At 39.4% G+C, this 18,308-nt stretch overlaps 1 protein-coding gene across 9 annotated transcripts in view; it reads left to right on the top strand.

Annotated features, from left to right (window-relative positions):
- Nucleotides 1-18,308, top strand: part of LOC309718748 (transducin-like enhancer protein 4) — a 73,906-nt gene that overhangs the window by 48,034 nt on the left and 7,564 nt on the right. For 7 of the 9 annotated variants that reach the window (XM_082554279.1, XM_082554276.1, XM_082554272.1 and 4 more), the window contains 8 exons: nucleotides 3,831-3,905; nucleotides 4,410-4,611; nucleotides 9,181-9,197; nucleotides 13,854-13,976; nucleotides 15,811-15,864; nucleotides 15,954-16,106; nucleotides 16,448-16,580; nucleotides 16,821-17,008. In XM_082554279.1, coding sequence (XP_082410405.1) covers nucleotides 3,831-3,905; nucleotides 4,410-4,611; nucleotides 9,181-9,197; nucleotides 13,854-13,976; nucleotides 15,811-15,864; nucleotides 15,954-16,106; nucleotides 16,448-16,580; nucleotides 16,821-17,008 — 945 coding nt within the window. The remainder of the gene's footprint in view (nucleotides 1-3,830; nucleotides 3,906-4,409; nucleotides 4,612-9,180; nucleotides 9,198-13,853; nucleotides 13,977-15,810; nucleotides 15,865-15,953; nucleotides 16,107-16,447; nucleotides 16,581-16,820; nucleotides 17,009-18,308) is intronic. The other 2 variants (XM_082554274.1, XM_082554280.1) reach the window with 1 other exon arrangement.

Genomic DNA, 18,308 nt, shown 5'->3' with positions numbered 1-18,308 from the left:
TTGAGTAAATAAAATCCCCCAATTAACATAACATATAAATAGAATCATTATCATGAGGCAGATTTTATGTCTCTGCCATAAAAAGGCCCCTTTTTTAAGATCACATATGCATTCCTTGATTGACATTTACATTTGCAAGTAAGGTAAGGCAACAAAAGTGCCATCTGTTTCTGAAAGTTTTGGAATAACTACGTCCTTAAAGTCTACCAGTTATACTTTTTCTTATTATAACTCTTTATCAAACAAGTATCATACATACCAGCTGGACTTATTTTGGAGTTTTGGCTGTAAAATTACAAAATAATTCTCATCTTTCACCAAGCATTTAAATTTTCTCTCTTACCTATAATGGTTGAGGAGTCACAGTAATGTGAAGCGCACATGATAGCATCTAGTTGGAGCTAATTTTTCTGTCGGTGTTCAGACAGAAGTACTTCAGGAATACAGTGGGAAACCACGACACACAGAATATCTCCATAAATGTTGTCTTCTCTTCTTTATGAAACCATTTCAATTTTATCTCTAGCACATCGCTAACAGAGTTATGATCATTTAAAGCAGCGGTCCACAACCTTTTCTGCGCCACGGACCGGTTTATGTCCGACAATATTTTCATGGACCGGCCTTTAAGGTGTCGTGGATAAATACAACAAAATAAAACTAGTACCGGTACCAAAAAAAAGAAGATTTATTCATAAAACACGGGAAAAGACCCAAGAAAACGGAGTTAACGATAAAAACGATAAACAAATAACGATAAAAACCCTGAAAACCATAAATTTCACACACGAGCCTCAACTCTTGCGGCCCGGTACCAAACGACTCACGGACTGGTACCGGTGCGTGGCCTGGGGTGTTGGCTGATTTAAAGAGCACTTGTAAGCACTTGGGCACACCACCTGGCCGCTAGTTAAAACTATGGATCTTTGTGATGTCAAAGAGAGGAAATATTCTTAATATGCTCTTCTCAGAAGTGGTGGTTATGTACTTGGTCATGTCTGGTACACAGCTCTGGCAATGTGCATAGCAGGGACCCAGTCCACCTGCTTCTCCTACCATCTGTTTTCAAGGTGCAGTTGGGTGGGGTGAGGAATTACGCTAAGCTATTGTAGCAGTTTTCAAAAATGAAAATCTGAAACTGGAAATAAGCATAATTTGTAAAATCTGGCATTTAGTTACTCGTTATTTACATGTTCCTCGGTTGTTGCCATATCCCCAGTGAGGAATCATTCCTCTGATTTCAAGGTGTTCATGTGCTTTTGAGTTGGAAGGGACACCAAGATGTGTTTAAGTCAGTTGCTCAGAGTAAAAGAAAAAGACACGTTGTTCTCTGCGAATAACTGCTTTGCCTGACTTCTTACTTGACTTACCTCAAACAAATACCTCCATGCTTATCTAGTTCCCTCCTTGTGGTTAACAGCAACCAGATATTTACTTAAACTCACCATATTTTTATGTATGACATTAACAACTCAGCAGATCATGTATCAAAATTTTCTGAGCTGATTTCTGAGCTCTTCATTTGAACTTTCTCAGTTAGAAAGTCAGTTTTTGCTCTTGTCAAGCTACCAAATGAATGCACAATTAATTTGATATAATAATTTTAGTAAATTTTGTCTGCTTTACTGTGTTGGTTATTAACCCGAATAATTAATCACTGAATAGGTAAAATCTAAAAGTATTTTGTATGATTGTATTTGCTTTTGGCTACTCCTTTATTTCCCAAGGGGGCCACCACAGTGGATGGATCCCCATATTTTCATTTTGGCACAGATTTTATGCCAGATGCCCCTCCCAAAAGAACCATCTCATTTATCCAGTTTTACAACCAGCACTAGGAATACATTACCGTGTAACCTCCACCCCGAGGCTAGATTTTTGTCCCCTCCAAGTCCCAAAACAGGTGTAAAGTGAATATGTTAATCACTAAACAATCGAGCCACAGTTTTGCTGTGATTGCAGGTATTGTTTCATATTTGGAGTCAGATTTTCCCTTACAGTTTTACAAGAAATCATAAGTAACCAATCCTCTTTAGGCAAATACAAAAACAATGGTGAAACATTTATTCTGTAAGAAAATCTACTTCAGTGCACTGAATCCTTCGTGCATTGTACATTGGTAAATATAGAGCCTCTAAATTCAGACGTCCTCTGTCAGAGTGCAGAGGCATTATGCAAACTATCACTGATTATCTACGTTCAGTCCTGTGCAAATTTTAACAGGCTGCTAGGATACGACCCTCTACAACTCCATCTCATTAGTATCGCGCATCATGTTGTCCTTCTCAACTTTTTTCAGTTTTCTCAGCTTTTCGTATTTACTCTTGAAATGCATCACAGTGTCTGAGGTAGACTTATTATTTTGATTTCTTTCTCTTAAATGCCCCCCTCCCTTCAATACCTCTTTGAAAATGGTTTACCTCACCAAGCCTTTAACTTATACTAGCAACATCTGCACATCTAAAACTGCTTCCCCAAGTGTGACATTCCAGTGGAGCCTATGGTGTAACAATATACAAAGAAATGAAAAGCATCTGCACAGATTGAACTCTATTGTTGATTATACGACTGATTTTGGATTGTTCTATTTTTTTTTAGAACTGTTGCATAAAAAGTGTTTGGCACAATTTATATAGTGGATCATTCCATGTGTGTGTGTGCGTGCGTGTGTGTGTGTCACATTCAGGCAGGTTAGTCTGAGCCTGCAGAGGTGTAGCTGAACTCGATGGTCAGGTTCATTTCCACACCTGATAAGCTCTTTCATCTCGGGCGTACTTTGATGTTTTGCGCTCCTGGATGAATCTCGCTGCTCTCTCACTGTCTGGATCTGTCTTCCTCGCTCTGTACCCTTTGTATGACTTTGCCCTGTTAGCTGTCTGCCTCTCTTGGTACCCATCTTTTTTCCCTATGTGTTGAACTTTTTGGAGCTGTTCAGTGTCGAGACGTGTGAGCAGACTGAGCAAAAATCAGAAAACAGTGCTGCATAAAATTTTAATAACAATCTCAAATCAGAAACATTAAACCAATCACAGAATCCACAAAATATTGTACGAGTCTGTAACTGAATTTTTGGCCACTTGTAATACACGTCTTTAACTGCTTCCTTTGGACATCCACTTGTTTGTTTGTTTTTTAATTCTCCTCCACGTAGAGGAAATCAACCAGCCTGTGCAGGTTACACTTGACTAACTAGTATACCCTAATTAGCTGCTAGCTGCTTCTTCTGCCTGATGACTTTTAATGAATGCACTGATGGGTGTCAGATTCTGAAGCGAAGCACTGAAGTGCAGTCATGATTCAATGGCCTCGGGGAATCTTGGCTGTCTGGCGTTTGACCTGATTCTGGTCAGAACCTTGAGTTTTAATAAAAAGGAAAAAATATATATCAAGTTTCAGGTGATTTTATAGCACGCTCGTGTTACTGAACATTGATATCTGTTTTAATGAGATTGACATATTTCACAGTCAGTACATTGTTAATTCTGAAGAAATTGCAGGCTGTGTGAAGTTACAGTGTGCAACTAACTGACAGCTGTGAATAAGGTTTGATAGGCAAAGCACAATGACGGATTCAGATGGAAAGCAGTTTAAAAGATATCACAGAATGCATTAGAATGATTGCTGTACGCATATGCAAGTTCAATGTGATGAAACGAGATAAGTTCCTGCTCATTTTACGTGTCCATTCCAGTCCATTTTAAATGTTGTTTGAATTTTGTAAAGATGTTGTTTGTAATAACTACAAAATTCTTTTCATATCATTCTTTTCTCCGTCTCAGCTGCTGTTTCAGTTTCAGTTTGTTTGTTTTTTGTTTCTGTGTGTCTCTCAGCATCAGCAGCAGGTGGTGCAGGCAGTAGAGAGGGCCAAGCAGGTCACCATGGCTGAACTCAACGCCATCATAGGAGTGGGTGTATTACACACACACACACGCAGACACACACAATTAAATACAAAATACATAGATTATTTTTTTTACAGCAATGTTGGAAAATAGCTTAAGAGATTAATTGAAAAAGAATAATGTGAGGAGAAGAGTAAGTACAAAGTCAGATGTATTCATAATAATATACAATAAAATCAAAGTATTTTGTATAGTAGTAATAGCTAACTTCTTTCTGCAAGAAATTTGAATGTTTTAGCATCTTTCACAGAAATTGTCAGTTATATAAATATCACCGTTTATGTTGGCTGATAAATCAAAGGTTTTGGTGTTTTTGATCAAATTTAAAAAAAGTGTATCTGATATTTAACTATTGTAGCTGTAGTCTACATGTTTCAGTTGCTATCTTTTCCCCGCTCTATTTGAATGTGTTTGTCTTTCCTTCTCTTTCCTTTTATCACCTACTCATTTGTATTTTATCATGCATGATCTTTCAAGTCTTAATTGGTGTTTCTGTGTCTGGTTCAGCAGCAGCAACTCCAGGCTCAGCACCTCTCTCATGGCCATGCCATCCCTGTCCCACTAACACCCCACCCAGCGGGCCTTCAGCCCCCTCTGCCTCCTGGGGCCAGTACTGCCAGCCTGCTGGCTCTGTCCTCTGCCCTGAGTCACCAGCTGCCACTCAAAGATGAGAGGAAGCATCACGATAACAACAGCGAACACACACGAGGTGAGGTCTGCTCTGTGTGTGCTGTTTTTATATAGCAGGTGTTGATTTTGGTTTGTGCGTGCTTGTTTCTGTGTGAGTCTTGGTCTCTTCATGACTGAAATTACCCTTGCATTTGTTACATCTGCTTGTATGTTCAAAGTCACAATTTGAGTTTTCAAACTACTGCTTTAAGGTTTACTCTAATTATGGTTTAGTCAAAAAGCGAGTTACCTGATTATCAGGGGCAAATTCTTACACAAGGTAGATACAAAGATACGCTCTCAGTTTGTTTACTGTAAAGGCAAAAAGAAAGCACACCCTCTGTCAGTTCTAAGGTTTCCCCAATTGGGATAAACCTATCTAGTCTTTTCAGCCAAGGTGTATCAGGTCTTAAAATCAGGTAAACACAATCTCAGTTAAATAACAACAGATGATATATTGCATCATGTCATTATTTAACAAAAACTAAGCCAAAACGCAGAAGCAGCCTGTGAAAATGCTTCAATAGCTTGTAGAACCACCTTTGACAGCAATAACTTAAAGTACTGCCTTCCTTTTGACAGTCTCTCACATTATTGTGGAGGCATTTTTGCCCACTCATCTTTGCAACATTGTTTCAGTCACCTGAGATTTGAGAGCAGACCTATATCTCCTGCTCTCTAAAGGTCCTGCCATAGCATTTCAGTTGGTCTGAGATCTAACTGTGCCATTGCTGCATCTTTTTTGCTTTTGTTGCTGTTGTGGATTTGCTGTTGTATTTAGAATCATTGTCCTGTTGGATTACCCAGTTTTAACCAAGCTTAAGCGTTCAGACAGATTGCCTCACTATTATTATAAAGAGGAGTTTGTGGTTAACTCGTTGACTGCAAGGTGCCCAGATTCTGTGATTACAAATCATCAACCCTGCATTGCTGTGTTCTACAGCTGATATGAGGTGTTTGTTTGGATATGCTCTGTTTGGTTAAAGCCAGATATGGCGCTGTGCATCACGGCCAGACATCTCCACTTTGGTCTTGTATGTCCTCGGACATTGTTCCAGGAATGCTGTGGTTTGTTCAGAAGCAACTTTGCTAACTTTAGCTGTGCTGCCATGTTCTCTTTATAGAGAAAGGGCTTACTCCTGGCAAACCTTCCAAACGAGCCATATTTGTAATTGCACTGTCAGGAACTTTAACAGTTGACATGCTAACTGAGGGCTGCAGAGTCAGGAATGTAGCTCTTTCTCTGTATTGCATTGCATGGTCTGATCTTAGGTAACATTTGCTGGGATAACCACTCCTGGGAAGATTAGCAGCATTCTTTTTTTTTTCTTCTTTTTTTTTTGTGTCCCGTTTGGATCTTTAGCCATCAGAATTGTTGTCTTAAGGCCAAGAAAGATGCCAAGCGGATTTATTTTACCAAGTGGATCATCATGGCCTTGCCATATTGGTCCATTTGATTGGCCTTTATTATAATTGTGAATTTATTTTATTTTCAGTTGCTACAAACGGGACAGACATGACTGGGGGATAGGACAGGGAGAAAGAATGAAAGAAAGAGAGGGAGAGAAAGAAAACCAAAGGGGAGAAGAGACGGTGAGAAGGGGGGGAAGAAAGAAAACAAACAAACAAACAAACAAAAAAAAAACACCTGGGTCACCTGTATGGAGAAAAAAAACAGAAGAGAAAGCAAACAACAAAGAGCAACATAATAAAAAAAACAGCACCATCACAATAAACTAGCTAGCAGTAGATATCAGTAGATACTAAATAATAAACGATATTGTGCAGCACGCAAGATAGACAGCGCACAATGTGCTTTGAGGCAGCAGCCAAGAAAGCTGTAGTCCGCGTCTGTGAATACCCGTGTGTACACCTGTGTGCATACCTGTGTGGATCAGCATGCTTGAGATTAGCAGCATTCTTGAATGTTTCCTGCTTGTGAATATTTTTTAATGATGATAATAGACTTCAGAATGTTTGGAAATGGCTTTATAAGACTTCCTTAATTAATGGGCAGCATCAATTGCTTCTCCAAGATAATTATTGATGTCTTTCCTCCTTGGCATTGTTTTAACACACCCCTGAATGTTAACGACGAGCAAACTGCCAAAGCCTCTGTTTTTATAGAGGTGCTCACACTTGCTGATGATCAGTTAATTAAATGGGTGTGCACAACCTGACTGCTACTTACTTACACACACTGCTTCTGTGTTTTGGCTTTATTTGTGTTCAACAAATAATTGCACAGTATAATATATCACATGTTGTCATTCAGCTGAGGTTTATTTCCCTCATTTAAAACCCGCTGAGGACAAGAGGTTTTGATTATGCCTTGATGTGTGCAGCCTTATAATTGGAAGAAAGTACACTTTGTTTTTATCGTGACTCTTGGTGCGATAGTTTGAAGCGGACTAAAATACTTCGCAACAACTTGGCTGTTTTATTTCACTCACAGACAGATGCTAAATATATTTGGTAAACATAAACATCAAAGCTTAAATCTTTTGTTCAGTTAATGATCCAAATCCACTTTTACATGTCAAAGTATTCACCCAGCATTACGAATTACCACTTGTAATGGCTGATGCTTAATTGTTAGTGCTCTGAATGAACAGCAGTTAAACAATTAAAAACTGATTTGTCTTTATGCCACTTTAATTGGCCTAATAGGAAGCAATACACAACCACCATGATGCCTCTTTTCTCCTGTTCACACAGAGCGCTTCTAATTCTTCTCTGAGCTGACTTTGAGCTCAAGCATTTAATTACTCTTCATTGAGACTATGTGTGTGCATGTGTGTGTACGTGTGCGTACGTGTGCGTGTAGGTTTGAAACTGTGCGCCAGCACTTAATTACTCTGTTGCAGCATGTCAGTGAGGGTTTTTACAGTGCAGCAGAGCAGTTAACCTTGCTCTGTAGCTGCAGTAAAGCTAACGGCTGCTAACTGAGGTAATACTTATCCACCTAAGGACCACAGTCACTAAGAATACAGTTCCAGCTACAGCTTGCTTCCTGAAATGACTAAGTGAACAAAGGGAATAAAAACTTTCTTTTTTCCCCTTTTAGTATTTTAAAAAGCATTTTCTCTGCAGGTTGCACTGTTGAACATTGTGTGACTGTGGTGCTAACCTCAGTGTATTTTTAACCCGTTGGACTTCTTCACCACATTTAGAAACTTCACTGGTCAGTAATAATGGTTAATATTAATGTGTTAAAAGACTGACACTGAAAATGACGGATAATGTACAAACTCTAATAAATAAAAATCTATTCACTATGTCAGCTGAGAGCAGAGTACTGAGGCAAACACAAATTAAACCAACAAATCCTCCAACATTTGTCTGAGTTGTTTTTTCTACTTTCTTGCTTTAGTTGTGTTTATCTTACTGCCCACTTTTATTTTTGTATGGTATGATTTGGTTTAGGCACCAATGCCACTTGGTTAGCATTTAGGCTACGTCCACTTTTTTCAGTTGTTTTCACAGAGTTGTGCATCCACAAACGGCCGAAAATGCTTACGTTCCACTACCGTGCATGCATGAAACACAAGAAGATTCGACCTGCCTCATTTAGTCTGTCGCTTATTTACTTTCCGGCTCTGTGAAACATCGCGGCAAAATGTTGAGGAAAAGCACCGAGTTGTTGCTGCGAGTGACACAAAAGTACAAAGTTGCAAAATCGAGTGAGAGTTAAAGAATTTGAAGAAAAGCCACCTGGAGCATATACAAACTGATACTAATCTTTAATAGGGCTGTCAAAATTCAGAGCAAACAAAACAACTGCTGTATAATGCCCTCCGCTATCTTAGTTTAACTGGTCGCATGGCTGCGACCAGTTAAACTAAGATGACTAACATGCCTCATCGTTTTAGAAAGTCTGCGTTTTTGCGACGCGAGAGCACCGTTTCCAAATGTATGCGTTTTCAAGAGCGTTCTCAAAACGCTGCATTTTCCATCAGCGAAAACAGTCTCAGTGTGGACGGGTGGCAAAAACGGAGAGTGAGTGTGGACGGAGCCTTAGTGTTACCAGTGTGCTGAGGTCTGCCCCAATAAAGTTGCAAACATCAGCACACAAGTCTTAAAGCCGAAAAACGGAGGTTTCCACTTCTTACTTTATCTGAATCCTCAAAAGGTTCTCCAAAACTTTGCAATTAGGATTTAGAGCAAGTTAGGTTGATTGATTAATCTGCAGCTGCTCCTGTTCATTTGTCGAAGTGCCTTGGGCAAAATAATGAACTTAGAGTTTCCAATGTGTAGAGGTCTGCTTTCAAAGACACCCCTGTCACTATCAATGTGTGAAAGCGTGCGTGAATGGTTAATTGAGAGCAAAACTGTAAGAGATTTATCTGTTAATTTGGAAAAGAGGTGTAAGTGCTATTTATTTGCAGTAGTACTCTAATAGTACCCCTCAAGATCCATAAACAGTAATGAAATTCCCCACTATCTTCATCAAAAATATCATAAATTCGCCATTAGCTCTCTTTTTGTATCTGTATGTATCTGTTATATGCAGCAGTGTGTGTGTTTGTGTGTTTGCCAGTGTGTTCTTGTGCTTCAGACATTGAATCTGTCATTCTTTTTTTCTATCTCATGCCCTCCGCCCTCTCAGACAGAGACTCAGTCAAGGTAAGTCCTTCCTTTCTTTATTCCCTTTGTTAAAAAAAGAAAAAAAGGCATGTTTAGAGCATAGCTTCACTTCTGCTCGCTCAACTTCTCTGTGTCATTTTGTACTTTGAATTATTTTTTTTTTGTTGATATAAAAGGATAGACAGGTTTTGATTTTTATTCATAACGCACACAAAAAGCCTGTCTGTGATGAAATCTTGATGTTGGCTTTAAGGATGTCTATGTGCACGTCTGTGTTTATGTAAAAGAGACTGTTAGAGACTGCCATCAAACTGAAAACAGTTCTGTGACATTTCCAAGATCCTAAATATTTACACATGTAGTATTTGATTTAAAACATTACTGTAAAATGATATTGTTAATATGTTCCCACAAAGCTCCGAACATGTTGGACTGGCGACATGTTCGGGGTGCATCCTGCCGCTTGCCAAATGACAGCTGCGATAGGTTCCAGCCCCCCTGCCACCCTTAATTGGATAAGTGGTTAAGAAAAAGAATGGATGGATGTTCACACAAATGTCCTATTATGAAATTTTATTTTATGCTTGTCAATGTAATTGGAAATGAAAATGACCACACTAAGGCTTAAAGAAAACATTATAAGCTTCTGATCTTATTGTCATTTTCATATTCTTCACTTGTGCTTTGTGTGTAATAAAAATATCAGATATGGGAAACTGGTAACAGCTCGGGAAGAAAAAAACAAAACAGTGTGAAAGAGAAACCCCAAGGTGAGCAGAGAAGAAAGTAGGGGGAAAAAAGCACAGTATGGTTAGTGAAGGAAGGAGGGAGCAGAAAGAGGCAGCGCAACAGATCACTGTTCTATCCAGCGCTTGTAGTAATTAGTCCCTTAAGCGCAGCGTTTTTCCCAAGGCAAACATTTGGTTTGTTGAATACTCAATGAGCAGATTAGCATTTCTTTATACCAGCAGCCTGAGCGCACACACTTTTACACAAACATGCATGAGTTTAGAAGCCTGTGCATGTGTGTGTGTGTGTGTTCTTTGGTGTTTTGGAGTAGGTGGAAACAGGAGGAATGCTCTAACTGGAGGTATGTTTGTTATCTCTTGCCCCCCATGTAGTTTTCTCCTCCTCCACACACACACACATGTTCAAACACACCTGGATGCACATGCACATACGCTCAGAGGTGTAGGCACCATGATGGGAGAGATTAGCAGTGTGTGTGTGTGAGTGTGAGGTCACAAGAACGCTTTGATAAAGATAGAGAGAGGCCAGAATGATGGATGCCTTTCATTAGTGCCCTGTGAGAACACACACACACACACACACACACATGCAGAGCTGCTCTTTGACATGGCGGCCAACAGTCACTTCATGAAACCAATAAGCCCCTTGTCAGTGGTCTGCAGTTGCCTTGGCAACAGTCCACAGAGTACAGTGTGTGTGAATTGCATGAACATCTGTGCCTTAATGTCCTTGGCGTTAGCACCTCACACACTGATAAAGCTACGTGAATGTAAACGCTACTTGTGTGTGTGCTTATGTGTGTATAGACGCCAGTACAGGCAGTCAGTTATGCAGTTACTTTATGGTGTGTTCAAGGACTACAACTTCACAGACCTGATTATGAGTACACATTAATTGCTGGATCAGTGGTCAATGACAATTTGATTTTAATTCTGTGTTTTTAGTGTTTGTGGCTTTTTTTAAAGTCATTTCTGAAATGCCAATTCTCACAAACAGGTTTTCTTTTTTTTAATCACCTTAAGTCAAATTAGACGCGTAGAATCACATAGTAACATTGTAACCATCTTTGTCTGTCTGCGGGATTGTTTTTGTCTTCTTTTTAAAAGAAACAGGAGGAATACATTTCTAATGAGGTCGCTTTCAAGTTTAGACTGACCTTTACAGTTAATCACCTGTTGAAGTATAAATGCAGTGCAGCTTGTAGTTTGTGCGATCGCTACAGTGGTCTTCTCTTTCTATGCTTTTTGTGTTGAATTTTGTCGCTGGTAAACAAGCTGTACAGATGCAGTCTGCTTGTCTTTGTTTATGCCGGGATGCTCTTTAAAAGCTCTGCATACAATGTGCAGTCTGGCTTGCCATGCTGTGTTGGCTGCAGAATAATAAGTGACAAATTGAGCTGAGCAGAGTGAGAGAACTATTTGGGGGTTTTTACAGAAATCATTTGTGCAGAGCCCCCTGTGGTCCAGCATAGAAAAAAACATATTCGTTTATAAATTCGCAATTCTTCGATCTGTGCAAATTTGCTGATGACTTCAGAGAACAAGAACGTTCCTCGTAGTTTAAATAGTTTAAAACTGAAAGGCTGGTTTTGAATTTATAGCATAAATATGGACACTCTGTGAGGTAAATCTACCCTTAGATCTAGATAAATTGGACTTACTTGGGCAATGTGATTATCACTAAAATGTCTCTGAACAAAGAAGCTGTTTCTTTGGAGAACAATATGAGAGGATTTACACATTTACACACATTTTTCATGCTGCACATGGGGAAGTTCTGTGTTTTTGTGCATGTTAATGACACAGGATTTTCAGATAGCATACTATTTAGTATTTTCTGTGATAAAGTTTGGCAATAATTTGATTGAACAAGTGGCTCTGTGTGTAATCTCTATAAAAACATATCTTCTTATAAATATGCAGTTTGTAAGTAAAATGTATGATTTTTGGCACCTGGAACCTTTCTGGCTTCCATCTGGTCGTCTGCTTGTAGCTCTAATCCTGAGCAGGATTTGGTTGCATCTAGTTAAACAGTCTCTGTGGAGAGCAAAAGAAAAAATACATTTGCTCAAATGCAATCTTGAAAAAGCTTAGTCTTTTTATTGCCTTTACTGTACCTAAAGTCTTGTGTGTCCACTGGCTACACCAGAAACCCCTCAAAATTGACCTGTTGCTCCCAGTGGAAGACTAGAAGCGGAAGACAGACAAAGTTAGATTTTTTGGAAAAGGTGTCAGACTTGGGTGCAGCAACTTCTCAGTGTCAGACTGCATTTGAACTGGATTTGAACTCTATTTTTATAACCCTGAGATGCACCCCAAACATCCACGCTGAACATAAATTTACAATGCCTAACAACGGCATAGTAACCTCATCCTGGACGTCCGTGCTCCTAATTACCCGAGAGACACTAGGGAGCGAGACTGTTTGTAAAGCTGAAAAATACAAAACACTCGAGGTTGCAGATATCATTATCAGGACCTGCAGAATCAATTTGAAATGGGAGGCAAATATAATTATGATGTGAATGAAAATGAATACTCTCACTCAACCACACCTCAGAGGTCCTCACGTTCATAATGCTCGTGCTGTCGGCAGCGCCTTCATTTGTCTCTGCGGCAGAATTAATTTGCTTTGATGTTTTTGAAAGAGCTAATTTGCAGGCTAATTAATCTAATCAGTCTGGAAATAGAGCGACACAGAGTCAGGGGCTCAGTTTGCCTCGTCTCACTCAAGACGAGACACACACCTGTACACACACTGACTCCTTAACACTGTTTGCACATATGGAGTACTAAAATGTAAACAGGTACAAGTGCTGCCTGAGCAGCACACTCACGCACACAGACACACACACACACACAGTCAACCCCTCACTCCTCCCCCACAGAATCTTTGTCATCAACACTTGCAGCACGGCAAAGGGCAGCGGAAAGGTTACAAGCGTGAGTTAGTGGAAAGGTCGAGCTAAAGGTCCTGCTTTATTTTTCTTCTCTGTCCATCGTCTGCTGGGTAAGAAGGACCTCCCAATGAGTGAGTGAGAGAGAGAGAGAGAGAGAGAGAGAGAGATATCAGCAGAGGCAGGCAGCGCTGGAGGGGAAATGTTTAACTGACCTTATTTTGATCGTTACTTCTCAAAGAAGATTAATCCTTCAGTAATGGTATTTAAAGGATGCCATATTTGATTAAGAAAGAGAGACGTCAGCCAAGCCCTCCCCGTAAAGCTGCGATGTTGTAGTCAAACTGTCAAGGCTGCAGTGCTGCTTTTGTATTGTGTGATACAGTAAAAAGGAAATTGTTTTGACAGCCAGGGGATATTTTAAAAGCGATACAGAAATCTAGCCGTGGCGTACGTTGTGTCTGCACCGCTCAGCTTTGTCTTTTTGCTCAGATTGTTGACTGACCGCATGGCTCTCAACACATTCCAAGTTTCTTCTAGCGGTAAAAGCTGCAGCGTACATATTTCCTATCAGTCTGTCCTGGGTAAGATTAGTAATTTATCTCAACTTTTTTTGCCTTTGATAATCACATCTTCTTCAGTGGAGCTTGGATGATTCTTTCTGTGTCCATTTGGTTTGGGTTTCACATCCCAGAAAATGTAACCTAATCTTTAAATGTATGTTTTTGTTGAATACAAACAAATGTAATTTTATATTAATTTTCCTTCTGTCCGGAAGTGTGTTTTGTTGCTATTAGCACAAGTTTGAGTTATATGTGTTTCTGGAATTCAATGTCAATGGAAATGAATGATTTTCTATAGCAAAAACCGTTGCTCTAATAGCTATTTTCCACACATGTTTGAGCTAGAAAACGGGCCTGTTCTTATCTGATTCTGCCTGATTTCTGATTTTATTATGATTTTCCAGTGCAGGGTTTATGTACTTTACAAACAAAAAAGATCAGTTTTAATCAGCTTCAGTTAAGTAAATGGTTGTTTTTTTCTTCCAGAGCTCATCTGTCTCTCCATCAGCCAATTTTCGAACTGGAGAGAAGCATCGAAGTTCAAGCGATTATTCCTCTGACAGCAAAAAACAGAAGACAGATGATAAGGAGCTGACCTCCACACGCTATGTGAGTGAATATGCTAAAATGAATAGTTTTTGAGCTGCGGAGAAGATTTATTATCAAGCTCATTAGAAAGGATTAGGGACAGGGAGAGCTCAATTATTCAGTTCTCTTGTGATTACATGGCCCTGTACTGTCATATCTACAGTAACTACACTTTTTTGTCTAAATGAAGTAAACTGAGATTATTTGTTCTTTATTTCAGAGATGAAATTAGGAGAGATGCTAGAGACTTGTAGAAACATGGCGCACCAAAGGTCTTTGAACCAAGGATGATGCAGTTTATGGCCTGTAACTCAGTCAGATGACCCACTGGGATGCTTCTAGTGAATCCATTTTGACCAGTATATTTAACAAATGGCGTGTAGCCTGTGAGCTAGTTCAGGCAGGCAAGTCACATGCTGTACACATGGAACACCCCTCACTCACATCATGTTATATACCAACCATACCTGTTTCAAACCTTACCACCCCACAAATGCCACCTTTAGCCGCTTTGTTAGGTACAACTGCTCAGCTGCATGTTAATTCAAATATCTGATCTGACCAATTACAAGCCAGTAACATGCAGACATGGTCAAGATGACCCGCTGAAGTCTAAACCGGGCATGTTTGCTTGTCTTATGAGTCGCAACATTTGAATGGCAGGGTCAGAATATGGCACCAATGATGTGAAAGCATTGACCCATTCCACCTTGTATTAATGGTTCAGGCTGCTGTTAGTGTAATGGTATGTGGTTAATATTTTCTTGGCAAACTCTGCCCCTCAGTAGCAAATAGGCATTGTTTAACCCTCTAAAGCCTAACCTGTCACTGGTGTTAGACAGGTAACAGTTGCTTTCTAAAAGCAAGGACTATGCGCTTTTCAGTGATATTAGGGTCATTACGGTAATCCCACGCGTCGCAGCACCATTGAAGTTTGGTTGAAACGAGACAGAGTGAGTGGTTTGATGGTGCTCTACAGAAAACAGACATCTTATCAGGGATTTGGGTTCATTTTATTGCTTTGTTTTTCCTGTTTTCTGTGTTATTTGTGGCGCCCCGCATGGGATTACTGTAAAGCACAGAGTTGCTGCTTTCAGCAACCACTGGAATTTTCTGATTGGTTCAAGAGTTACGGTAGTTTGATCTAAAAGTTTGATGCCCCCATTGGTTTTAATGGGTTAAACAGCTTACCTTGGTATTGTTGTTGACCGTGTCTATCCATTTATGACTAGAGTGTACCCATCCTCTCGCTGCTTCCAGTAGGGTAATATACCATGCCACAAAGCTCAGATCAAAGTGTTTTCTTCATGACAGTGAGTTCACTGTAATCAAATGGCCATTTGACGTGGTGGAGATTCACATCATGGACGTACAGCTAACAACTGTTTGTTGCTATCATGTCAACATTGACCCAAATCTCTGAGGAATATTTTTAGCACCTTTTTGAGTCTATTTCATGAACCATTACATCAGTTCTGAAGGCAGAAGAGTCCAACCCAGTATTAGCAATGTGTACCTAATGATGCCCATCAGCAAATATAACACATGTGGGGTGTGGCCTCAGACTTCTTCTGCTAAAATATATTATTACACTATTTTATGGTCTTCTCTCACAATGAGGGAACTACTTGCTTGTACATGAATTTGTTATTAGGTGTTGAGTTCAATAAACTGATTCTGATTTGTGTTCATATAATAAAAACATTTAAATAAATGTAAAAAAAAAAGTGGACACAGACATGAGCACACACACTTTTCAACAAAGAATAATTTTCTTGTTGCCTATTCTCAAATCTACATTCTGGGAGGTCTATTTTATTTACCTTTGTATGGTCCTTGTTTGTGTTTGACCCAGGAAAGTGATGGAGAAAAGAGTGATGACAACTTGGTTGTCGACGTCTCCAACGAGGTACAAAATATTACCTGCACACTACCAGTCTACCATCCTGCGTGTTACCTGTTGAGAAAATGTGAATTGTTTCGGTTTAATGCTTACAGGATCCAGTGTCTCCCCGAGGAAGTCCTGCACACTCTCCTCGGGAGAATGGGTTGGACAAAAGTCGCCTGTTGAAGAAAGACCCACCACTGAGCCCTTCCTCAATTGCTTCTTCCAGCAGCACACCTTCCTCCAAGTCTAAAGATATTAATATGGTGAGTCATTTGTGTAGCCTCCTTTTCATTTAATTTCTTTCAAGAAACCCTCTAAATAAAGGGTTAAACAATGCTTATTTGCTTCTGTAAAAATGATCAAATAGTAAATCTGGCAAACTGTAAACCACATGAAAGATGTAAGATAAAATCCAAGAGATAAAGGACACTATTCGACATTTTTATAGAATATCAATTTAATGAGTCTTAGAATAAACTGACGCATGAATGCTCCTGCACTGTTATTATATTTGGAAAAAAAAGCATAAAGATTTATTTCCATGTCTTTCACCTCTGAAACCCTTCTGTATGTAGAAATCTTTCTTTTTTAATTTTTCTGGTAGAATGAGAAGTCAACAACTCCCGTGTCCAAGTCCAGCACTCCCACATCCCGCTCTGAAGCCCCCACACCCAGCAGTGCCTCCACCACAGGCCTGAGGTCTGCACCCAGTAAATCATCAGGAGTTGAGGCACTGAGTAAGTGTTGCAAGCATAACATAAAACATCTCTGCCTGCATCTGTCAGATATGACTCAGTGCAAATACATAAGTATATGTTTTTGAAAACTTAAAAAAAAGCCTATTACCATAGACTAGCTTAACAAAAAACTCTGTATTTAAGACTAAACCTTTGCTTTAAAGCAAAAAAATAACCTTTGTACACCACAGTTGAAAAAGATAGATGTTTGCGTCACAATCTGGCTGTCTTGTTTTGTAGCTCCTGGTCTTCGCACACCCCTGGCAGTGCCCTGCTCGTACCCTGGCCCATTCGGAATGGTTCCTCACCCTGGTATGAATGGAGAGCTGAGTGGAACAGGAGCAGCCTACACTGGCTTGCATAACATTTCCCCACAGATGAGTGCAGTGGCCGCGGCCGCTGTGGCAGCCTACGGACGCACACAAGTGGTACCTGAACACTCACAGATGCATGCAGACAGCAGACGTAAACATTAGCTACCTATTCTGTCAGTGTTAAAAATGTACTTTAAAGACAAAAATGATTTAGTGGAAAACAACTAATATTGTGATTTTTGGGGATTCTAATAATTAGTCAATTTTTTGCAAGTTATTCTATTTAGGTGCGTTTTTACGACTGTATTTTCAACCGTTTATGTCAGGTGTGAAATGAGAAACTGTCCTAAAATGGTAACCATGTATGAACAAATATTCTCTGTGTGATGACAATCTTTCACCAGGTAGCAGGTAAACAGAGTACCGTTAACTACCATCCCCACTGAAACTATGCAAGCGTTTTTGAGAGATTAAAAACTAAACTGAATTAGAATAAAAGCTAAAAATGGTGGTCTCACCAGGATTTTATTATTATTTTTCAGTTGACTGTTGCTTAAATCTGCTTTGAAATGCTGGCATGTATCTTGTACCAAAAATTTTGATTGGAAATTTACTTCAAGGTAATTTAGGAGTACAACTTCATTAAAAAAAAATGCATTTAGTATTTCAACTTTTAATTAGTTTTAAGATTAATCCCAATGGTATGCTTATGTTCAATTAGTAGGAAAATGCTTAAAAATATTGTGCAAAAAAAGAAATGAAAACTGTTCATGGCGATGGTTGAGGAGGTTGAAGCAGGGCAACATGTGGTATTTACTCAACTAATGAGTTGATGAGCAAAGCAAAACCTGCAGCTAAGGAGTGTGGACAAGGTAGAGCATAAAGACTGAACTGTTTCTGACGTTATTATAACCACATATCATGATTCACAAAAAAAAAGTAATCGCAGCCATTGAAAAATCTCCTGCCTCTAGAGCACACTTACCAGGATTTTCCAATAATGCAAGAACAGGCGAGGGCACTTGTTTCTAATTTGACATGCTATTTATAAAAAAAGTCCTTCTCTTAATTAATTTTAATCCTCCTGTTAATTCAAAACACCTTGATGTCTGGCAATTAATTCCTACTGGGTATCTGTAATGACCCAACATAAACAGTGGGAAAATCACTTAGGTTAAGTCTAGACTTTTCTGAGAGAGAAAATAATTTCCACATCAGTGTTTTTTAAAAACACCTACTTGCGCTTGGTTTCTGCTTGAGTCATAGCTGGGATTAAAACTGATCGTTTGTTAATTTTATAAATGAGGTCGCTGGATGTAAAAACACACTTCCTTTCCTGTCACGTCACTATAAATGCCTTCCTGCCCTGCACACCTGACTTCATTCGAGTCTTCTATTTGTTTAAGCATTTTTG

The sequence above is a fragment of the Aulonocara stuartgranti genome (genome assembly GCF_965226115.1).
Source record: "Aulonocara stuartgranti genome assembly, chromosome: 12".
NCBI classification, from domain to species: domain Eukaryota; kingdom Metazoa; phylum Chordata; class Actinopteri; order Cichliformes; family Cichlidae; genus Aulonocara; species Aulonocara stuartgranti.
Note: the sequence above shows the minus strand (reverse complement) of the source record. Positions and strands in the feature narration are given on the sequence as shown.